This window comes from Microcebus murinus, chromosome 4 (assembly GCF_040939455.1).
Source record: "Microcebus murinus isolate Inina chromosome 4, M.murinus_Inina_mat1.0, whole genome shotgun sequence".
NCBI lineage: Eukaryota > Metazoa > Chordata > Mammalia > Primates > Cheirogaleidae > Microcebus > Microcebus murinus.
In genome coordinates this window covers 55,259,929-55,285,265 of record NC_134107.1, presented here as the reverse complement: position 1 = coordinate 55,285,265, position 25,337 = coordinate 55,259,929, and the positions used below count along the sequence as shown (strand labels likewise).

Sequence of the window (25,337 nt, the reverse complement as noted above, 5' to 3'; positions counted from 1 at the left end):
CTGGGCATATCCAGGGACAGTTTCAGTTATTTATTTTGTTCTTTTGAATGGTTCATACAGAAATAAATAACACCTATTTATGTAACAATAAAATTTATATTTAGTACAGGGATAAGTATTTACTGTATAAACTTAGCTCCAATCTGATATTGCATGTAAGAAAACATTTCCTGTTTAACATCAAATTCTGTAAAGCATTTACTCCACTGAAGCTTCATAACACTTAAATTTCCCTTTTTAAGAATGCATTAAATAAAAGATTTGAATACCATCTCCAAATCAAATATTCAGAGTCAAACTTCCTTAGAAAGGAAGATCATCACCACCCGATCTCGGATCTGCTTAGTTCTTACCCCATAAATGAGGGGGTTTAGAGCAGGAGGGATAATCACATATAAATTAGCTAAGAGGATATGAATATAACGTGGAATGTTGTGGCCAAATCGATGAGTCATAAAGGAGAAAAAGGCTGGAGTGAAGAAAGCTAAGATGACACACACGTGGGAACCACAGGTATTAAGAGCTTTGAGCCTGGCCTCCCAGGATGGGAGTTTGAAGACGGCATAGAGAATCTTCACATAGGAGATACCAATCAATATAACATCCAAAAGTATCATAGAGATAAGAATTAACCCAAATAATATATTGACCTTTATGCTGACACAGGACAGACGAGCAATGCCCATGTGTTCACAGTAGGTATGGGGTATAATATTTTGTCCACAGAATGAAAGCCTTAGAAGGAGAAATACAAGTGGAAAAACCAAAACAAAATTTTTCAACATTCCTACTCCAATAATAATACAAATTGTTCTGCTGGTGAGGATTGTGTTGTATCGGAGGGGGTGGCAAATGGCAACATAGCGATCAAAAGCCATGGCTACAAGCATGAATGTTTCAATGCCTGTAAACAGATGTATGAAGAACATTTGAGCTAAGCAGTCCCCAAAGGCAATCTCGCTGAAGCCAAACCAGAATATACCCAGCATTTTAGGGATGGTTGCAGTGGACAAACCCAAGTCAGTCAGAGCCAACATGGCCAATAAGTAGAACATAGGTTGGTGAAGGCTGTGCTCAATCTGGATCACAAAGAGGATGATGACATTCCCCAGGAGGGCAACCAGATACACTGCACCAAATGGAAAGCCAAGCCAGAGCTGCACATTTTCCAGTCCTGGGATTCCCAACAGCAGGAAGGATGAGGGGTGAAAACATGAGCTATTGGCTGAGGACATACTGTCAAGGGCCTCTGATGGTCACACTCACTTGAAGGGATCTTTAGTTTTATATGAGAATTCTCAACACCTCATCAATATTGCTAATACTGAATAAAAACAAAAAGATGCAATTAGTACATTTTCTCTCTGAGCAGAAGAAAGTCATGTTTTTCCTCATACTTCCCCTCCTCTTTTACTTTTCATTAATATATATAACAAATGAAAGAAAATATTCCTCAAGAAATAAATGGGCATTTGGGTATTGGACTACATGATTTAAGTTATTTTAGTGAGAACATAAACCAATCCAATTGATATGGGATTCTATATTAGACTCTAACGTTTAGAAATATTTAATTATAAATTGGGAGAAGATGCACACTTTGACATACCAATGATAAATGATTACAGACTGGGAATGTGGGTAATACTGTAGGTTTAAAAAGCACACCTTAAAGATCATTTATTTAACTTGATATATGAGTTCAATATATGCCTCTGGGATTTCCACTAATAACCAACAAATCTTTATTTCTGCTCCTTATATGGACTATATTTCTACCTCAATCTGCTTATAAATAATTTTCATCAACATCAAACCTTTTTTTTCTTCTTCTAAATTTGTGTTATTAATTTTTATTTTGTCATCAATAGATGAATACATTAGTTTTATTCTTTGAAACAAGTAACTTGCTCTATGAGGCCACTAACGTCACAAAATTCAAAGCAATATAATTGATCTTAGACATAAAATCACCTCTTATTAGGGAGATTGATCCGGGTTTAAAGCACTGGCTGAACTCTTCAAGCTCCCAATTTAGTTCCCCGCTTCCTCACAGAAGACAACATGGGCTCACTTCATTTCTAAATAATGCATACCATATCCAACTTTGTTCTTAAATGGGGAATCATGGATACTATGATGATAATGCTTATTATTATCATCATTGCTATTATTTAGAAGAGAACAATTATTAAAATAATGGTATCACATAAGCATTTAATATTATCTATTTTATAAGAAATTTTCAGACGTATAATTTTTACTCATATTAGTTACATAAGAAAAACAGCACAGACTCTAATTCCTGAATAAATGGATATCTTTTATGTCTGGATCACAGGTGTGTTCTCCATACTCAAAATGAAGCTTCTCTGTCAGTCACCCAGCTCTCTGATTTCTTGGTATTACTAAGGCTCTTCCTAAATGTATTTATTCCCTGGACTTTTGCTTCTGTTCAACCATTTAGTCCATCATTCAATTTTTTTGAGCTAAATTGTCCTTCATGATTAGTTACTTTCAGATTTCCTCCCAATTTACTCCTCCTATTCTCTGCTATCACTTGCATATTTTACTAATGTAGTTGGTCTAAATTCACATTTCTAAAAGTGGGGGAGCCAAAGATCAGTAGGACCTTAATTATAATCCATAAGGAATAGTTCTTTGAAGAGGGTGAAAGAGTATTAATAATGGGAAACATGATATCTTTCTAAGCACCAAGGAAGTCAGGACATGGCACAATATACAATGCACTTGAGATTTTAGGAAACAAAACTAGAAAATTTTAAGAATAAAAGAGGCATGATTCTGTGATAGAAAGAGAGGAAGATGAAATCTCTAAATATGGAAATGTACCTGATGGAAGCTTCTTAAGACAAGTGTGGGGAAAAGGAAGGAGGAACCAATGTCATCTCCTATTAATCCTCCATGCCTGTACTTCAGTGACCCATTCTCAGAAAGGCCTTTACTGAACTCAGTGCGGTGACTTGTAATATTCCCTCCCAGAACTCTCTTATTCTACCACATAGCACATTGTATGACCATTTAATCAATGTCTGAGTTTCCATTTAATTGTAAGTTTCCTGAAGAACTGAGGGAGAAGGCAGAGAGTAGTTTTGTTCATCATTATTTCTCTAGCACACCATCTGGAATATAGCTACCATTCAAAACATATTTGTTAATGATAGATTGAATAATCAGGTAATTATTAATTTTGACTCTTGGTCAAAAGTCCTCATGTTAGAAGGATATGACAGAAATCACACAATGTATCTAGAAGCTAAGGTTAGAGAAATGAGAAGAAAACTGTAATCCTCATAAAGGAATACTGTGGGTATAAAAGGAAGATGACTCTTCCATCAGAGGCTTTCCTGACAAGGGGAGCCATCAATGGGACTGTGATATAGTAACAAGACACTACAGGGAAGACACTCTAGGGAGAGTTTAGTCAAAGCAGGTGATCATGACAATAAACCAGAAATGAAAAGGAAAATGTAATTGATGGACTTATGTGTAATTTATTTTTTATGGAAATTCCTGCCTTTTGTGCCTCTATATGGCATCAATGAAACATCAATAAAATAGTTTTCTCATGGTACATCTCCAAAATCTGAATTTTTAAAACTTTTATGAAATCAATTTGTTGTCAGCATAAATCATTATCTATTCCATATAAAGCAGTGGTCCCCAACCTTTTTGGCACCAGTGACTGGTTTCATGGAAGACAATTTTTCCACGAACGGGATTGGAGGTGGGGTGCAGAACTCGGGCAGTGATGCCAGCAGTGGGGAGTGGCTGTAAATACAGATGAAGCTTCTCTCACTTGCCAGCCACTCACCTCCTGCTGTGAACCCGGTTTCTAAGTTTCATGGAAGACAATTTTTACATGGTATGGGGTGGGGGATGGGGGAGAGGCAGGGCTCAGATGTTGATGTCCGGCAGCCTGGTTCCTAACAGGCCACACACAGGTACCCTCCTGGAGCCCAGGGGTTGGGGACTACACATATAGAGTATCTAAACAAATAGAATTGCTCAAGGAGCAAAAGAATAATGCTAGAGACTTGCAAAATCTGTAATAAGATCCTTAAACTTGTGAGGAAACTCATGCCTTTATGTAGGAGAGAAATACACTAGGAGTAGTAGAGGAATTGCTGCAAACAGCTTTATTCTGCATGCTAGGTATTTAGTTCTTCATTTTCACTATATAGGAGATCCTTATCCCTACACAGAATGAACAGCAAAAGCTCAGGAACTGTGTTACAACCAGAAATATGTTCCATTAAGTATTCTGCCATGCTGGGTAAAGGAAAACTTTTTTTTCTGAGATAAGAATTTTTCCTCACACAGTACTGAGCATGCCTCGTTCAGGAGCAGCTGCTTACCACTCAGGAGTCTGTCTGCATCTGGGAAAAATTTGGAGATAGGGTAATGTTAAAAATGTCCAGGTTATATGCAACTCAAGAGTGTTCTTGAACAGCCATAAACCAGATAGATATATATCAGCTCAAAAAGATCCATCCTCCCAACTCATACCAAATAGATAAATAGAAGAATAGCTAAATAATTACATTTTCATGATCTGGGATAGAAAAGGAGGATCTGAGTGAGTTCTGTCAATTGTCATCTTTATGGAAAAAAAGTGATATTTTTAAAAACCTCTTCTCTTTTTGAATGTGTTTTTATCTACAGGTTATATTTTTAATGTTAAAATAGCTTGATAATATGAAAGAGTATAAAGCAAGAGTGAATATGTATGTTAACATATAGCCATAAATGCACATGTCAGAATGGAAGAAATCCATTGTACGCTTTTCAGAAACTACATACAATTATCTGGATTCATGAGGTATTAAAGTAATGCTGTTATTCACCATTAGTGTCAATGAAATAAAGATAGAAAATGTATTGATTGGAAAAAATTTGAGAATGCTATTTTGAATATTAAATACAAATTCTGAAATAGCCAGTAACATGATAAAATTCTGTAAAATTAGACTAAAAGAGAGAGCTGGGAAAAGAGAGAGAGACAAGGGAGAGAGAGAGAAGACAGAAGACAGAAAACAAAAGGTAGAAGAGAAATAACAGGAGAGAAAAGAAAGGAGAAGAGAGAGAAATTCAACAATACTTCAACAAAACTAGTTGCTTGTTGCCTGTCTGTTTTTTCTTTTTCTTTTCCTTATTGTTAAAAGTAGATATATTTATTAATAAAAAAGGTAAAACACTAAAATATGCAGAGTCACCTGAAATTCTACCAGTTACAAATAAGCATGCAAAATATTTTGGTTTATCTCCTTCAAATTAATATTTGTATCATATACAAAGGTAATGAGGGGATTAAAACAATAGATCCAAGTCTAAACCTTCTCAATCTATACGATCAAACATGTATGATATGTTTGATCTATCCTATATCCACCTCACCAACCTTAACTATAGCCAACATTGAAATAACCTGCAATCCTGGCTGATAACTTCTCCAAGTGTGTGTCTCAGCTTCATAACTGTGGTTCAAGGAGAAAAGTTTATACTGAAATTGAAAATCCTCTCTCTGACCAGGAATAGCTGCTCTTCTGGGGCTCCATGGGATGTCAGCACAAAAGACAAGAATTCAAAAATTCTCACCACAAATTTATTGGCATAAATAAAGCATATGCACAAAGGAACCCCTTGGGACTTCAAGTTTCTCCTCTTAGGTCCCCAACTTATAATAACTTCTCATTTTCTAACTACTCACTTTCTAATTACTCTGTTATCATTATTCCCACAAGAGTAATATTTCAACCAATCTGTAGTTCCCCATCTTATTGTTCAGGGCTGTTATATTTTCTAATGACAAGGCCATTTTTTCTCAACAGCTATCATTTACTCCTTCTAGAAGTCAGGTAAACCATTGAGCATTTATTTAAGATTATATATTCAGATATGTTTTACATCTGTAATTCATTCCCTCAAGAAACTTATAAGCTGGGTGTATATATAATGCTATAAATATAAAATATTTTATAAATATCTATAAATATAAAAATAATTAAGTTGTAAGTTATATGCTAAGTTTAGAGTTACAGGAATTCAGAGAACCAGTAAGTTTTCTAGGCTTTCCAATTCAATTTTCTTTCAAATGGGGTTGAAAGGTATCATAATAAAAACTGCAAAGTAACATGGACTATATGCACAGACTATATGCACAGTAAGATTGTCTAGCCAAGTAAGATTGTTCTAGACAAGTGTAGAATCATGGAAGACTGACTTTCTTCTGAGAAAAAATTAAAAAGTATCTCTAACAGCTGTCAGCTGATAACTGACCTGACACAAACATCTTGGCCATGGTGATACCCACTTAATAAACAGGTTTAAAAATATGAACATCAGGCAAATTCATTTTGTTTCCATGATAATAGATTGAAACAAAAACAAAACCCTTCCATTATGTATGTGCAGAGGTGAAAACAACAACACTGTCAAAAAAAAAAAAAAAAGATGTCTGATGTCCTCCAGGCTAATATGAGTGATAATGGCTATCTTATCAAATGTAGTTTTAGCCTTACTCCTTTCCCCCTACCTTCTATATAAAAAGTATTAGGATACTCAATAATAGACTTAGCTCCTCATCTTGAAACCACCTGTTTCTGAAACCATCCCCAAAACACACTTACTGAGACCAGCAACATTTCAGCACTTCATGTGGTCTCCCTTGTTGCAGCGAGTAATAAACCCTACTTTTTTAAACATAAGTGCATTGACTAAAAGGCATTGATATTGCCTATATATGAGAGTATCAGTTGCTTCACATGGCTACGATAAATTGGCATTCTGAGGGATATTTTTAAACCATTCTAATAGGTTTTAATCATACTTTCATTGGGTTTTTTGGTTTGCATTTCCCTAAAGTCAAGTGATGCTAAGCCTCTTTTCATGTGTTTATTTGCCATTCATATCATTTTCTTTGGTTAAGTGCCTGTTCAGATCCTTTACCCATTTCTTTGTGATTAGTTTTTTTTTAATTATTGAATTTTGAGAAAATTTTAATTTTTAATTTTTATTTTATTTTAATTGACAAATAATAATTGTATATATTTCAGGATGAAAGTATTTCATCATATATTTATACTTTGCAAATATTTTTCCTAGTCTGTGGTTTGTTTTTTCATTCCCTAAACAGTGTCTTACAAGTAGAAGTTCTTGTTTTTTAATGAATGCTATTATTTTCCTTTTATGAATAATGTCTTTGGTACCATATCTAAGAGAGCTTTCTGTTAGTCAAGGTTACAAAGATTTTTCTCGTAGGCGGTCTTCTAAAAGTTTTGTATTTTTAGATGTTACCTTTAAAATGTATGCTCTTTATTTCTTGAGATATATTTTAGTATAATTTATATTGAAGTTTTACAGACTTACTAGGAAAATGTAGGAAGCATTAAGAGTAGGGTTTGGTAAATTTCCACAAAGTATTAGTATAAAACAGATCCATAAATGTAATATTATTCATAATGCAGAAGCCATCTCAGATCAGCTCCTAGTTACTACTACTCCCAAAAAGCAACCACAATCCTGACTTTTAACACCATAAACTGCCTACTAGGAAACAAAGGATTAGCAGCAGGTTTGAAAACATTTTTCTCTCCCTCTTTGGGAGGCTCCAGAAAATCAACTACTCCAGTTAATTCCGCTTGTAAACATACTAATAACTAGTCATCCTGGTAAGCATATTAATTTTGCTGACTAGCAGATAGTAAATATGAATGCAATTATTAGGGTGTACATGGTTCATATAGGTTGATTTTTTTAAAAAAAAATAGACTTTATGGATTTATGGGAACTTAGCTTGATAGATAATGGTAGATAATCAATAATTTTATAAATAACATGATTAAGATGAGGATATACCACAAATAGAACAGCTCACTCTATGCAATCAATTTCTACACATATGTTGCTCAAACAAAACAAACCTCATATAAAAAAATAAAATAATCAGGAGGTTCTTAGGTCAATTTACATGCAAAAGAATGAAATTATCTTATACAGTGAACAAAAATCAAGTAAAAATGGAGGAGATACTTAAATGTAAGACCTGAAACTGTAAAATTATAGAATATTTCTAGAAGAAAACTTCATGACATTACTCTTGGGAGACTACATCAAACTAAGAAAGCTTCTGCACAGCAAAGTTAACAATCAATAGCATGAAAAGGTGACCTATAGAATGGAGGAGTATACTTGTAAACGATATATCTGATAATGGGTTAGTCTTCAAAACATACAAAGCACTCCTACAACTCAATAGGGAAAAACAAATAACCCAATTAAAAAATTGGCCTAAAGATTTGAATAGATATTTCTCCAAAGAAGACTTTAAAATGGCCAGCAGATATATGAAAAGGAGCTCAATATCACCAATCATCAGGGAAATGTAAATTAAACCCACAATGAGATATCACCTCACATGTGTCAGAATAGCTATTACTAAAAAACAAAAGACCAAAAGTATTGGCAAGGATGTGGAAAAATTGGAACACTTGTACATTGTTCGTCGAAATGCAAAATGGTGCAGCCTCTATGGAAAACGGTATAGAGGTCAGTTCTTCAAAAAAGTATAAAATGAACTACCACACAGAGCTTCAAGCATGTCCATCCTGCAGACGGCACGCACTGCACTGATTAGGTGTGAATATAGCCATCCCTTCCTCCCCCCTCCTATCTGCCCAACACCTCATGAATGTTACTACTATATGTTCACATAAGTGTTGATCAGTTAATACCAATTTGATGGTGAATACATCAAATTGGTGGTGCTTGTTTACCCATTCTTGAGATACTTCAATTAGTAGAATAGATGGCTCAGTACCATTACTGAATATCAATTATTTCCTCTACTTGATCTGCAATACCAATATCAAGTGCCATGTATCAAGTTTCTATATATGCTCCATTATAATCTTATGGGACCACCATTGTATATGTGGTCTGTCCTTCATTGAAATGTCTATGCAGTGCATGACTTCACATTTAATGAATTTTTTCATCTGATTCATTTCACTCAGTATATTATTTGTAATTATAGAGTATATCCCAAAAGTCTCCATTCAAAGGAAGAATTTCGTAAAATTTTGTCATGAATATTTTGTAAGTGAAGGTACATTTAGCTACAATTTCCCATTTTTCTACATATGGCAGCTTTTAGGACACCCTGTATTTGTTCATTCTCAATGCCACTTGATATTTCATTATATACATATATCACACTATATTTATGCATTCTACTATTACTGTACATTTAAGCTGTGTCAATTACTGGCTGCCATTTATAGTATATTTGTGATAATTGAGGCACATATCTTTAGGTGAAAATATGTAATGTTTTTGATGGATGTATACCTAGGAGAGGAATTTTGGGGTCATAGAATATGCATATGATTAGCTTTTAGAAATACTGCCAGTTTTCAAAAGTTATTTTACTAATTTACCTTCTCACCATCAATGTATGAGGATTCCAGTTACTCCACATCTTTCTATATTTTAGACATTCTGATCAGCAAATAGTGGAACTGTCTAGTGGTTTTAAATATTATATCTCTTTTTACTAAGTTAGTAGAGCAACTTTTCATATTCACTAGAAATTTGGATATCCTCCTGTTAAAAAAACATACAAATTTTTTGTTCATTTTTATGTGTTTTTCTTCTTACCAATTTGTAGGAATTATCTATATATTCTGTACACAAGTCAGCTGGTTTGTCTATTTTCTCTGTTAATTGTATATTTGATTAAAGAAGCTCTTCATTATACACTAATTAAGTAATATATTTCCGATATTGTTAGCATATGTAATTGTGTCCTATTTTTTAATCTCTCCTTATTGTAAGGTCATGAAGATAGTCTCCTTGCTTCTAGAAGCTGTACTATTTTCCCTTCCAAGTTTACATCTGCAATCCACTTGGAAAGAATTCTTTGTATGATAAAAGAACAAAAACACATAATCACTGTTTTTGTTTTTGTTTGTTTTGTTTTGTTTTTTGAGACAGAGTCTCACTCTGTTGCCCGGGCTAGAGTGCTGTGGTGTCAGCCTAGCTCACAGCAACCTCAAACTTCTGGGCTCAAGCGATCCTCCTTCCTCAGCCTCCTGAGTAGCTGGGACTACAGGCATGCGCCACCATTCCCAGCTAATTTTTTCTATATATTTTAGTTGGTCAATTAATTTCTTTCTATTTTTAGTAGAGACAAGGTCTCGCTCTTGCTCAGGCTGGTTTCGAACTCCTGACCTTGAGTGATCCACCTCCCAAAGTGCTAAGATTACAGGCGTGAGCCACCTCACCTGGCCCACATAATCACTCCTAAGCGTTTCCTACAAGAATTGACACAAGTCCCTTCTATAAATATTTTTATTTGCCACAGCAAGTCACATGGCCAAGTTTCACTACAAGGAGCTGGGTATGGGTAATCATTCCATGTTTCTGAAAGAAAACAAAAACTGAAAATATTGATGAGGTACTTACATTAGACAATGTAATACAAGGAGATATTTTTAATTTTCACCCTCTAATTATTAAAAAACCCAATCTGTATATTATTTCTTTAAGAAATCTTCAGAAACTTATTTTCTTCCCATGATTGTTTTATCCAAAGGCCAAGTTATTATACGTAATGTTTTTAATTTTTGCCTTTATTTATACATGAATGTCCAATACTATTTTTGCTCATCATGTACCAAGAGATAAGTTCCCATGTTGTCTATTTGGCTAACTAAAATTTTCTTACCTTATCTAGCTAGAGACAGAAAGCTTTAAATATAAAGGCTAGCTTGATTTAATTTGCCTGATATCTGTTTATTCAATTGACCTAGTATGTTCTCTTGATCAATTAGGTTTTCTAAATACAAAAAAAAAAAAATTAACTATAGCTTATGGAATTTTTAACAAGTATTACATCTATGCTTTCCCATTCACAATATTTTTCCTAGAATTATGACAAAATTTAGAAGGTACTACCTAAAATTCTTTATCTATGACCTTTTCTGGTCATGCAGTAGAATTTCCATTCTCATAAATTGAAAGAATTAGAAGATTTCATTGAAGTAAGAGAGAGAACGTAAATTTGGTAGATTCACTTGAATGTAGTTTCAAATGACAGCTTTTTTAATGAACTAGGTCAATAATTTGTCCTATGATTATCATAGAAAGTAAAAAGAAGTCAAATATACTTCCAGTTTTGTGTGGCTGTCTTCAATATATTGGCTTAATATCTGAAATATTTATTGTATATTATTATTAATACAAAGTTTCTAAAAATCCTCTCCCAAATATAAATTAAACACGTAAATCTATAGCATAATGTTCTTAGCCTAAATATCTTCCCCACATTGATTTCTCAGGACATAAGATTCTGTCACTTTATCTGTCTCTCAACAAATAGCCACACAGAATTCACATTAGAAACAAATATATCAACATAAGTAAGTGGTTATATAAGTAAACTTATATAAGTAAATTATTTAGAACAGCAAATGGTAATGACAAATAATGCCATTATTATTTTGTGAACCCTGTCACCAAAGTTATGTATAATGCCTAAACAAATTTTATTCCATTGCTGTCACATTCTCTTGGTTGATTCAGAAACTGCTACAATTTAAAAATCATATGGCTTAATTATCTACCTTCAACTAATAGCTGTATTTTCAGATGAAACATTTTATAGACTTAAAAATCAAGTTATTGATCTGAAAACTAAAGAATAACTTCTTTATAGGGTTACCTTGATGATCAAACAATATATGAATATAATCACTTTGTGAAAGATCTAATTCATACAGATTATGGTATTATCATCAATAAACTCATTAGTATCCTTAAACTGAAGAGGTTGTGGAGAAAGGAATGTCATTACTGTTCATATTCCTTGTTGCTCCCTGCTTTCTATCTTTTTAGAAATTAAATCCCTTCTAGTGAACATATGGAAGAAATAGGAACTGTAAGACATTCTAAGACTACTGATGATTAACCATCTTTTATGAAAAAAATCCTCAATATTCGTTCCCGAATCTGCTTGGTCCTGACCCCATAGATTACAGGATTGAGGGCTGGTGGGACAACCACATATAGGTTGGCCAAGAAAATGTGTATATATAGAGGGATATTGTGGCCAAAACGATGCGTTAAGAAAGAGAAAAATGCTGGTGTGAAAAAAGCTAAGATAACACCTATGTGGGAGCCACAGGTGTTGAGAGCTTTGAGCCGGGCCTCCCAGGAGGGCAGGCAGAAGACAGCATAGAGTATCCTGACATAGGAAAGAATAATAAAAATCACATCTAATAGTAAAATAAACATATCCCCAAGGCCAAATATTATGTTGACTTTGATGCTGCCACAGGCCAGACGGGCAATACCCATGTGCTCACAGTAAGTGTGAGGGATGATATGGTTCCCACAGAAGGGCAACCTTAGCAGAAGGAACACCAGTGGAACCACCATGCACAGACTCCGCAAGATGGCAATGCCTGCAATGAGGCTGATGATTTTGCTGGTGAGGATCATAGTATATTGAAGGGGCTTGCAAATGGCAATGTAGCGGTCAAAGGCCATGGCCACCAACACAATGCTCTCCATGGCAGTGAAGAAATGAATAAAGAACATCTGGGAAAGGCAATTTTCAAAAGATATTTCCCTGAGACTGAACCAGAAGATGCCCAGCATTTTGGGCATGGTAGCTGTGGACAACCCCAGGTCAATGAAATCCAGCATGGCCAGGAAATAGTACATGGGTTCATGGAGACTGTGCTCAGTCTGGATCACAAACAGGACAGCAGCATTCCCCAGGAGCGCAACAAGATACATAAAGAAAAAAGGAAATCCAATCCATATGTGTACATCTTCTAGTCCTGGGATGCCAAGCAATAGAAAGGAAGAAGGATGGAACTGGGAGTTATTAGGAATGGACATTCTCCCTGTCACTCTTGGTGACTGTGCATATCAGAGTCAAATATTGACTTCCCATCAGTGATTCGTTCCTCATTTCTTTCTTTTTCCAGCCTCCTGGTAAAAGGTAAAATAACATTTTAATATTTCTTTTCTCCCATTCAATGTTATCAACATTTTCTACTACGCTTACCTGAATAGCAGATGATTTCAGTAGACTTACTCTTATTCAGATCCTTTCATCCATAAAAGTTTGAATAATAAGAGAGAGGAGGAGAATATCCATCTATTACTCAGGGTAATAAGTAAGAACAATAAAGGTCTTTGCTCTTTGCATCTGGTGGTGTTATACATACTGCAGCTAAGGTACATGAAAAATGCTTTCGCATATATAACGTAATCTAGTCTCCTATTAGGGAACCTAAGGATCATAAATATATATATATACATATTAATATATACTCAATATATATTTACATACAGATCATTTTATATATTTTTAATGCATGTGTATACTGCTGAGTATCTGATTCTGAAAACAAGAGGTCACAAATTTACTTTTATTTATGTACCTAACTTCCTCACACGTACAAATTCTCAGAACACATGTTTGTTCAGCGTGCATATTATTAGTAGCATAACTTCCATCGTAACTTAGTCTTTCAAAAGCCATCTTCATCTAGAATATTTTGGATCATGAATAAAGACATGGTGAAAACATTTTGCAAAGGGACTTTTAAATTTAGGGTAAAACTTGGGTTTATAAAGTATTTTAAATTGAAATGGTCTTATCCATCAAATATACAAAAATTCAAATTTATTAATGAAGCTATCTTGGGAATGTCAATCAGGGGTACCTAAAGAGTTTCTCATTTCTTGACTCTACTCTATTTAAATCCTATCTAACCCTGCTTTTGCATGGAAAAGAGCATATTATTTTAGATACCCTTGAGATTGGAGTTCAATGTCTGGAGATTGTGATTATCACAACTAGAGGAAGTGCTGCTGGTATCTAGTGGGTAGATGTCAGAGATGTAGCCAAATGTCCTGAAATGCACATCTCCCCCCAGAACAGAATTATCTGGTCCAAAATGTCAGTAGCATAGAGGTTGAAAAACCCTGCTGTACAGCTTTTTAATCTTATCTCTACCTAATTTCCAGGCCCCTCGCATGGGCTACTATCAAATGACCTGAACTATCCGATGTTATCATATTTCTCAGCTGCCTTCCTACTTTATTCTTGAGCCCTATTATAAACAAAACAAAATAAATTCTACCATCATTCATGGTTATAATTTATTCATTCATGAATTCCTTTGTTCAAAATCATATTTGTTGATCTCACTTTCTAGCTCTGGCAATGTGCTAGGTACCAGGAAAACATAATCCTTGACCTCTTGATACTCACATTTGGTTCATAGCATATAAGGTGAGAAAAAGTAGCTGATCTAATACAGAATTTCTGTCAGTGTCTCATCAGTAGTTGCATATGTAAGATGCAAAGAGATAGATGTGAATGTAGGGCAATGTGTAACCATGCTAGTTTATGCATATAAAATTTGAAATGCCCAACACTTGCCTGTGGGTACTTTCTTCATCCTTTACAAACTCTCTGTATCATATACTTATTTTCTCTCCCCATTTTTGTCTTAGTTTAGCATGAACTCATTCCCCATCTCCCATACTATTTCCTATAGCCCTAACCAGTATACTACAGCCTTACCATGTTTTCCAAATATCTCTGAAAAGCTAAACTTCGAAAACATAATCCGATATCTCTCTGAACCCACACCTTCCTAAGCAAGGATAGGTATTTATACTCATACAGTAGCCCTGCTTCTACTGGAATGGGGACTGCAGTCTCCCGAGGTTCTCGGCATAAACTAAGTGATATTCACTGGAGAGTTCACCTAAGAAACCTCTTTCCCATACTGGAACTATGGGCCAAGAGTCATATACTCTTTATTTTCCAATGATACATTCTGTATCTTTTCTGCTTTCCAAAATAGAAGTCAAAGTTTCTGCTTAACAACTGAGTAGTCAATGAGTTTTTGCCACCTACTTCAATGGCATATTCCCTTAGTTTTCCATTGTTGTTCCGTCTATATCCTCCCTGTTATAGCTTATATCTTGGTATGTCTATAATCCTTTTGCCCTACTTCTCATAAATTGTGCAGGTGAAAGGCTGGATAAGACAACAGAGATATACAGGACAAAGATCCTGGTGAGAAGCTCACTAAAGTGAACACAACTTCCTACTCACCATTATTTCTACTGGTTTTTTAATGACTGTTGGAGCAGGGAAGAGGTAAGCCACTCAAACACAAGGAGACTTGCAGAGCTTTGCCAAATTATTACTGCTAGGTGGGAAAAAAATGCATCTGGGGATTCAAAAGCAGCCAGGATGTGAGGAAACATGATCTCACAGTGAAAAGAGGTGCAAAAAAGCAAGCCCAAAAATCTACACCACTCTTCTTGCAGCACATTTTCTTTCAGTTAAATCTGCATAAGGCAAATGGAGAAAGCAGATATAAAGCACAACATAATGTTGGCAGTCTTAGAGTGCTAAGGAGACAAAAATTAGTATTCAGGGCACACCAGGAAGGACGAGGCATAGTAAAAACCTCTGGAAAGCTATATCCCAAAAGTAGATAGAGTCTTACAAAGGTGATGAAATCTGGCAAAGAACAAAATAAATATTTTCTGCAGCAAAATAATGTATTCAAAAGCTTCTACAGCTTTTCAAACAAGTTATATGAACTTCAGTAAAAAGCTATCAGGCAAACCAAGAAAGCAGGCGAAGAAAATAAAACAGAAAACAGATTCACAAGGCAACCAGACACTGGACATATCATGCAGAAATTTTAGGATTACTGTGATTAATATATTCAAGAAAATATGACAAGACTAAGATTTTCACAAGGGAATTGGAGTCAATAACAATATTTTGTTATCTTATAACAAAATAAAAACTTGACAGATGATTATAACAGCATTTTGGTTATTCTTAAGAAATCTTAAAACAGGAGTTAGAAAACTATAAACTGTGAGCCAAATTCATCTCATGGCCTTCTCTGTTTCAGCTAGCAAGCTAAGAATCATTTTCATGCATTCAGTAAAGGTTAATGAGGGAGGAAGAGGAGAAGGAGAAGAGGAAGGAGAGAAGGAGAATATGTAACAGATACCACATGTGGCCCACAAAGCCTAAAATATTTATTTACTGTCCTTTTGCAGAAAAAGTTTGCCAACCCCTGATTTAGATTAGTGAGGTCAAAATATCAGCACAAAACACAGAGAGCAAAAAAATTGAAACACACACACAAATCCAAATTATATGTCATAGGTTTGGGAGCCATGCCTTGAATGGAAGACTGATGGACCTTAAGGAGACCAAAAGTGAGGGCAGGAAGAAAAGTGAGAAAAACAGAATTGGGAGCTAAAAGAAAGGAATTCTTTTTTATATGGAGACAGAAAGCCTGGCCAAACTGTTTTCTTCAGTAACACAGAAAATAGAAAATTTTCAAAATACACTGGTGGATTTGGCTAAGGAGATTTCTAGGCAGAATGTCGAAAGTGCCAAGTGATTTCTTTTAGTTAGTACAACAAAATTTGGATAAAGAAAAATGAGTTAAAATAAGATCATTTCAGTTTCAACCACAATCTAAAAGAAATATAAAGGAATCATTACTTTCTGGTTTAAAAAACCAAGCCAATTTTCATTCTTAGCTTCTCCTGACTACAAAAATTCCTCAAAATAAGAAATGACCAAATAACAAATTAAATGTGTGACTGTAAAACCTTTGTTAAGATCTTGGAAAGATTTAGGTTAGTTTCCAATTTATCAATTTATTCTTTTGCTGCTTGCATTTTGGTGTCATATTTAAGAAACCATTGCCAAATCCAAGGTCATGAAAGTTTATCCCTATGTTTTGTTTTAATATATTTTTACTTATGGGTCTTATGTTTGAGAATTTAATTCTTTCTTTTTTTTGAGACAGAGTCTCACTCTGTCACCCTGGCTAGAATGCCGTGGCATCAGCCTAGCTCACAGCAACCTCAGACTCCTGGGCTCAAGCAATCCTTCTGCTTCAGCCTCATTTTTAATTCATTTTTGTGTGTAGTGTGAGAAAATGTCCAACTTCATCCTTTTACATGTGGATATCCAGTTCTTCTAGGACCACTTTTTTTTAAATTTCAAAGTATTATGGGGGTACAACATTTTGGTTACATGTAATGCCTTTGCCTCAGCCAAGCCAGGGCTAGAAGTGTGCCCTCCCCTGATACAATGCTCTCAGTCTCCATTAGTTGTGGGTTTACCTACACCCAATCCCCCCCCCCCCCAACTGACCATTTTTTGAAGAGACTTTTCTTTCCTGCATTAGTTATCATGGTCATAGGTATTGCACCATAGATAATCAAATTTATTTCTGGAATCTTAACTACTTCCATTCATTTATATGTCAATCTTTATGTTATATTAATTACCATAACTTTACAGATAGTTTTGAAATTAGAAAGTGTGAGTCCTTCAACTTCGTTCTTTTTCAAGATTTTAACTATTTGGAATTTCTTGCAATTCAATATAAATTTTAAGATATCATTTTACATTTGTGCAAAAAAAGATAGGATTTTAACACAGATTCTGTAGAATCCTTAGATTGCTTTGGGGCATATTCACAATTTAACAATAATGAGCCCTCAACCCATAGACACGAGATGTCTTAACACTTATTTAGTTATTTTATTTCCTCAGCAATATTTTGAGTGTCTGTTGTGCAAATCTAGACTTTCCTTAGTTAAATGCATTCCTGAGTATGTTTTTCCTTTCATGCTATTGTAAGAGAATTATTTTCTTATTTTACTTTTAGATTATTTACTGATAGCATATACAGATACAATTGATTTTTGTGTGTTTTTCATGTCCCCTGAAACTTTGATGAATTTGCTTCTTAATTCAAGAGTTTTATTTTTCTTTGTTTGTTTCTTTTTTATAAAGGCAGCCTCCAAAAGATATTTTCCTGAGACTGAATCAGAAGAGGCCCAGGATTTGGGGGATGGTGGCCATGAATAAGCCCAGGTCAGTGGAATCCAATATGGCCAAAAAGTAGTACGTGGGTTCATGGAGACTGTGCTCAGTCTGAATCACAAACAAGATTGCAGAATTCTATAGAAGTGCAACAAGAACCACAAAGAAAAAAGGGAATCCAATCCAGATATGCACATCATCTAGCTCTGGATTGCCCAGCAGCAGGAATGAAAAAGGATAAGATTAAGTATCATTAGGCATAGACATTTTATTCTGCCAGGAATAGCTGTTGTGCATCTCAAAGATAATTATTGACTTTCCATTAATGATTCTTGCTCCGCTTTTCACTTTATTCTGATTGCAGGTAAAATGTAAAATAATATTGTTAATTTTTTATTCTTTTTTTTTTTTAAAGTAAAATACTCTTCTCTTATTCTGCTAGCTTCATGTAAGCATAAAATTAACCTCACTATGCTGTCACTTTCCCTGCTAGAACTTGCTACACATGAAGAAGAGAGGGGAGAAAAATCTCTACCTTCCTTATATAAATTAATAATGAGGAGTCTAGGCAGAAACAGATGAGAAAATAAAATTTCAGGATCTTTGTATTTGGTAGTTTTATACCCATTTTTTTTCATAATGTATATGGTGATTTATTTGGTATTTTCAATCTCAACCATTCCCTTATAAGGAATTCTGTGGACACTAAAGATTGTGTGTGTGTGTGTGTGTGTGTATGAGAGAGAGAGAGAGAGAGAGAGAGAGAGAGCATTTATTTTTATATGCATTGATGAATACTAGAGGGTCTGAGTCTGACAGCAAAGCAAAAATTCTAACTTGTTGATTCACATGCAATAAAATACATTTTAAAAGGTCTTGATTTTAAATTTTCATTAAATAAAAATAATTGTTGATTTTTCTGATTTCTGTATAGAGTCTAGTTATCAACCCTTTATTGCAAGTGTAGCATGCGTATATTTTCTCCCATTCTGTAGGGTGTCTATTTGCTCTAGTGATAGTTTCCCTGGCTATGCAGAATCTTTTTAATTTGATCATGTCCCATTTATTTATTTTTGTTGATGCTGTGATTGCTTTTGGGATATTCTTCATAAATTCTTTACCTTAGGCCAATTCCTATAAAAGTTTTTCTAACATTTTCTTCTACAATTATTAAGGTTTCATGGCCTTAATTTTAAGTCTGTTATCCATCATGAGTTGATTTTTCTGAGAGGTGAGAGGTACAGATCCTGTTTCAGTCTTCTACATGTGGCTATCCAATTTTCCCTGCACCATTTATTGAATAGGGATTCTTTTCCCCAGTGTATGTTTTTGTCTGCTTTGTCAATATCAGAGGACAATATGAGGATGATTTTATATCTAGGTTCTCTGTCCTGTTCCATTGGTCTATGTGTTCTTGTGCCGGCACAAGACTGTTTGGGTTGCTATAGCATTGTAGTATACTTTGGAATCTGGTAGATTGATGCCTACCAATTTGTTCTTTTTGTTTAAGATTGCTTTCACTATACAGAGTCTCTTCTCTGGTTCTATACGAAGCATAGCTGATGAAAAAACATACCATGTTCATGGACCAGAGGAATAAACATTGTTAAAATGTTTATACTACCCAAGTGATCTATAGATTCAATGCAATCCCTATTAAAAATACCAACATCATTTTCCAAGATCTAGAAAAAAATAATTCTATGCTTCATATGGAAGACCCCAACAGCAACGACAAAAATAAATAAATTGTACCTGATCAAATTAAAAAGCTTCTGTGCAAAGAAACTATCATTAGCACAAACAGACAACCTACATAATGGGAGAAAATATTCCCTTGCTATCCATCTGATAAAGGGCTGATAACTAAAATCTATTTAGAGCTCAGAAAAATCAACAAGCAAAAATCAAACAACTCCATTAAAATGTGAGCAAAGGACATGAACAGAAACTTTTCAAAAGAAAATATACTAAATCTTGGCCAAAAAATGCTCAACATCTCTAATCATCAGAGAAATGCAAATCAAAATCCCAATGAGATATCACTTGACTGCTAATAGAATGGCTTTTATCAAAATGTCACAAAACAACAAATGTTGTCATGGATGCAGATAGATAGGAATACTCATACACTGCTGGGTCTGCAAATAAGTACTACCTCTATGGAAAGTAATATGGTGATACCTTAAAGAAGTAAAAGTAGAATTAGCATTTGACCCAGCAATCCAACTACTGTGTATTTATCCAAAGGAAAAAAAGACATTCTATAATAAAAATATCAGCACTCAAATGTTCATAGCAGCACAATTCATAATTGCAAAGATGTGGAAACAACCCAAGTGCCCCTTAATACAGGAGTGGATTAATAAAATATGGTACATGTATACCATGGAGTACTACTCGGCCATAAAAAATAGCAAACTACATCTTGTATTATCCTGGATGGAGCTGGAGCCCATTCTTCTAAGCAAAGTATTACAAGAATGGAAAAACAAACACCACATACATGCACTCACCATTAAATTGGTACTAATCAATCAAAATTTGTATGCAAATATGAAAGTAACATTCATCAGGTGTCAGGCAGGTGTGAGGGTAACTCATACCTAACGGGTGCAGTGCATGCTGTCTTGGGGTAGGCATACTTGTAGCTCCGACTTGGATGGAGCAAAGACAATTCATGTAACCAAAGGGTTTGTACCCCTGTAATATTCTGAAATTTAAAAAATGAATAAAAAATAAATGGATAAATAAACTTCTTAAGATGGTATGTTTCCCTTGAATTACTCTTCAATACCATCTCTTGCTATTCACTCTTTCCTTCACTCCACTCCAGGCATGTACTTTGTGCTATTTCTCAATTCTAAGCTCATTTTTTCCCAGAAATTTTGTTTTTTCTACTCACACAACCTAATACACTCTTCTCTGATATCTTCAAAAGTCTTATTCCTTCACTTCCTTGATGAATGAAATTGCAGATGATACAAATGAAAAAATATCCTATGTTCATGATTAAAAGAATTAAAATCCTTAAAATGACCACTCTGCCCAAAGCAATCTAAGATTCAATGTAATCCATAACAAAATACCATTATCATTTTTCACAGAAAAAAATGCTAAAAATTCATATGGACCAAAAAAAAAAAAAAAAAAAAAGCCTGAATAGCCAAAGCAATCCTAAGTAAAAAGATTAAGGAAACTCTTATGTATGGTTAGTGGAAATATAAATTAGTACAACCTCTATGGAAAGTGGTATGGAGATTTCTTAAATAACTAAAAATAGAACTACCAGTGAATGCAGTAATTCGACTACTGAGTATCTACCTAAAAAAAATGAATCATTATATACCTGCAATCAAAAGATACCTGCACTTGTATGTTATTGCTGCATTATTAACAATATCAAAAATGTGAAATCAACCTAAGTGGCAATCAACAGATGATTGGATTCAAAAATCATGGTATATATGTACAATGGAATACTATTCAGCCATAAAAATTGAAATCATGTCTTTTGCAACAACATGGATGTAAGTGGAATTCACTGTCTTCAGTGAAACAAGTCAGACACAGAAAAACAAATATCACATGTTCTCACTTATAAGTGGGGGCCAAATAATGTGTTCAGGTGGAGGTAGAATGTGGAATGATAGACAATGGAGACCGGGAAGGGTAGGAGTGTGGGAGAGGGGTGGATGATGAGAAATTACTTAATGGGTAAAATGTACATTACTTGGCTAATGGATACTCTAAAAGCCCTGAAGCAACCAATAGGCAATCCATGCATGTAACAAAATTATACTTGTACCCCATAAATTTATCTAAATAAAAATAAAACAAAGTGCATTCAAACTGATACATACAATGCATTCAATCCACATTTGCCAATTAAATTGTCATTTACACTTTCCCCTCTGTGAGTATACAAACACACACACACACACACAAAAAGATTTTTAAAACTGTTTTAAGCTATTTATTTAGAGGCAGAAACACAAAGAAAAACTAGAAGATATTGAAACAAAACCAAAAATGGATATTAAAATATATTTTTATATATATATATAGTTGGGGACAATTCTTTTTGAATGTGTCTGTAAAAGAATATGTAACAATTCACTCTTACAATCCTTCTAAATTCCATCCACGTTCTTACCCACATTGATCCAAGTTTCTCTCTACCTATATTCCTTGGTGTCCCTTTTTTTCCCCTATTTCCCGCTGTTCCCTCAGGTCTGAGCTTTTTATGTGTCCAAATCCCCGATCCATCCTTGTCCATTTAGCATCCTTTACAATACACTCACCTGCCTTACCATGATCTGAGAATTTTCTCTGGGAAAGGAACCATCAAGCACTTCCAAAGCCTTCCAGCCTAAAGTCTGCTAGTAATTACCTGCCTTACGTTATTGCTGTGGACCTGAGGAAGAAAGATTACTATGACAACTATTATAGAACTTCATTGGGAGCCAAGAGAAGGGAAAGCCTCCATGTATTCATTCCCTGGAATCTACCATAGAAAAATAGAAATTGAGCCTAGATCCTTGTACATCCGAGTATTTGGAGACATACCAGGATGTAACAGTCCAGAAATGCCATCTAGTTTCCTTGTTCCATAACATGAGCTTCGGCATTGGCCTCTGTCAATTTGATTGGCAACTTTATCCTTTTTCCTCCCAAGATAACCACTGTACCACTTGGGAGTCTTATTAACTGCACCAAGTCTGGTTTTAACACATTTCCCTTTTGAAGGAGCTCAAAAGCAAATGACATAAATTAAACTGTCAGCTCAACTCTTCATTCTTGGAATAATTCTTGGTACATTCCCTGCTTCCAAGAACAGAGGGTGCTCTGTTATTTTATGGTGTCTATGGGTAGCAGGAAAAAGCCATTCCTGCACAATACATTCTGCTTTTATCTGATCACCCAGTGAGTGCCCTTATGACTGCTTTCTCTAGGATATCCTTGAATCACAGCTAAATTTAAGTATCTTTGCTTTATAGTTCTCAACATGCCAGCTGTGTGATCTACTGCCTGATATTGTATCTTAACTGTGTAAATGGCAGAGCAAGAATAAAGAACATGTATTCAAAATCTTCCTAAAACCATCTGCCTCCAAATTCTTTCTGAGTCCTCTATGCATGGAACAACTTTGAAATCTGCAGAGGGGAAAACATATTTCTCATAATTTCTTCTCTCCCAATGTAAATAATTTAAACATAATTGATTATGTATCTTTCTGTTATTCAAAAATCCATACATATAACATAGTAGAAGTATATATAGACACACACACATATATACACACATATAAATAATTAATGTACTATATAAATAATATTAATATAATTAAATAAGCAAAATAAATTAATCATATGTTTATGATGCACATGCCATGTGTAGACTTTATTTTTTCCCTTTTCCTTTATATCAACTTCTAATTTCATGAGTATCCCTGCTTCTCTATGCTCATGGGGGGAATTATAGTAACTTATAGTAATTATAGTAATCCTGAGTAGGATTATGATGAGCATAAAATGAGTGTAGGTGTGTAAAGTATACTTTCTATATATAGTACATTTATATAATCCTATATTCAGGTAAGTTCTTATTATTTTTAAAAGTCCAAAATGTTTGTACCCTCATAATACTCTGAAATAATATAAAATAAAATAAAATAAAACAGGACCTCTGGCAGGACCCACCCTTTGAAGCTCATTAGCTCCCACTCCCATGGCTGGTGTGGGAGGTATTATACTTTAAGAAAAAGAAAAGAAAAGTCCTGGAAGTCATTTATGCTGTTTGTAATCTTCTTAAAAATAGCAAGGTTATTCTGTATCTGTTCAACCTTTGACCACCCTGGAATAACAGAAACTGATGAAAAGTTGAAGGTAAGCTATTTGGCTAAAATCACTACTTCTTACTAAACATGGAGAATGAATAAAACACTTAACTTTCCCAAAAATCAGTATGTTCATTGAAAAATGAGGGGAAAGTAATATATTCTTTATAGGTCTAACTTAAAGATCCAGCATAGAAATAAAAGAACTTGGAAGAGAAAAATTTATGCAAATTCTACTATTCTTACTATTACGTGTAAAGACAAAAACTTCAGTTCATAGGTAAATAATGTCATTGTTGCAGCATTCCCATAGCCTTTGTTCTTTCTACTGGATTAAGCAAAAGATAACTTTACTTTCTAACAATGAAAGAAACATGAATTCCAAGTCAGACCTTCAACCTCCAAATAGTTAGCGATCTGTCTTGAGGAAAATCCTCAGCACTCGCTCCCGAATCTGCTTGGTCCTGACCCCATAGATTATAGGATTGAGAGCTGGTGGAACAACCACATATAGGTTGGCCAAGAAAATGTGAATATATTGGGGGATATTATGTCCAAAACGATGTGTCAAGAAAGAGAAAAATGCTGGTGTGAAAAAGGCTAAGATAACACCTATGTGGGAGCCACAGGTGTTGAGAGCTTTGAGTCGAGCTTCCCAGGAAGGCAGGCAGAAAACTGCATGGAGGATTCTAACATAGGAAAGAATAATAAGGAACACATCTAACAATAAGAGAGAAATGTTGCCAAGGCCAAACATAATGTTCACTTTGATGCTGGCACAGGCCAGACGGGCAACGCCCATGTGCTCACAGTAAGTGTGAGGGAGGATACGGTGTCCACAGAAGGGCAGCCTCAGGAGCAGAAACACCAGTGGAACCACCATGTACAGGCTCCGCAGGATGGCAATGCCTGCAATGAGGCTGATGATTTTGCTGGTGAGGATCATGGTGTACCGAAGGGGTTTGCAAATGGCAATGTAGCGGTCTAAGGCCATAGCCACCAAAACAATGCTCTCCATGACGGTGAAGAAATGGATGAAGAACATCTGAGAGAGGCAGCCTCCAAAAGATATTTCCCTGAGATGGAACCAGAAGATGCCCAGCATTTTGGGGATGGTGGCCGTGGACAAGCCCAGGTCAATGGAATCCAACATGGCTAAGAAGTAGTACATAGGTTCATGGAGACTGTGCTCAGTCTGGATCACAAACAAGATAGCAGCATTCCCCAGGAGCGCAACAAGATACACAAAGAAAAACGGGAATCCAATCCAGACGTGCACATCTTCTAGCCCTGGGATGCCCAGCAGTAGGAATGAAGAAGGATGGAACTGGGTGTCATTAGGCATAGACATTCTTTCTGTCACAAAAGCTACTGTGCATACCAGAAATGATTTTGACTACTCATTAGAGATCTTGCTCGATTGCTCACTTTATCCCAATTTCTGGTAAAATGAAAAATAACATTGTAATCATTTTTTGATCCTTTCAGAAAAACCATAAAATACTTTTATCTTTCTACTTGCCTCACTTGAGCATAAAACAGATCCAGGAATAATAATCAGCCTCACTG

The 25,337-nt window shown here is 34.9% G+C and overlaps 3 protein-coding genes across 3 annotated transcripts; all 3 read right to left on the bottom strand.

Annotated features, from left to right (window-relative positions):
• Positions 1 to 293: 293 nt before the first annotated feature.
• On the bottom strand, positions 294 to 1,235 carry LOC105883392 (olfactory receptor 52E8-like). The gene has a single exon (XM_012786458.2). It carries the CDS (start codon positions 1,233 to 1,235, stop codon positions 294 to 296), a length of 942 nt encoding a protein of 313 aa, XP_012641912.2.
• Positions 1,236 to 11,985: 10,750 nt separating this feature from the next.
• On the bottom strand, positions 11,986 to 12,927 carry LOC105883391 (olfactory receptor 52E8-like). The gene has a single exon (XM_012786457.2). It carries the CDS (start codon positions 12,925 to 12,927, stop codon positions 11,986 to 11,988), a length of 942 nt encoding a protein of 313 aa, XP_012641911.2.
• An 11,250-nt stretch (positions 12,928 to 24,177) lies between these two features.
• Positions 24,178 to 25,119, bottom strand: LOC105883390 (olfactory receptor 52E8-like). The gene has a single exon (XM_012786456.3). It carries the CDS (start codon positions 25,117 to 25,119, stop codon positions 24,178 to 24,180), a length of 942 nt encoding a protein of 313 aa, XP_012641910.2.
• Positions 25,120 to 25,337: the final 218 nt, after the last annotated feature.

Bases quoted from the DNA above. Each gene is read 5' to 3' on its own strand.
- LOC105883392 (XM_012786458.2), bottom strand. From the start codon at position 1,235: ATGTCCTCAGCCAATAGCTCATGTTTTCACCCCTCATCCTTCCTGCTG.
- LOC105883391 (XM_012786457.2), bottom strand. From the start codon at position 12,927: ATGTCCATTCCTAATAACTCCCAGTTCCATCCTTCTTCCTTTCTATTG.
- LOC105883390 (XM_012786456.3), bottom strand. From the start codon at position 25,119: ATGTCTATGCCTAATGACACCCAGTTCCATCCTTCTTCATTCCTACTG.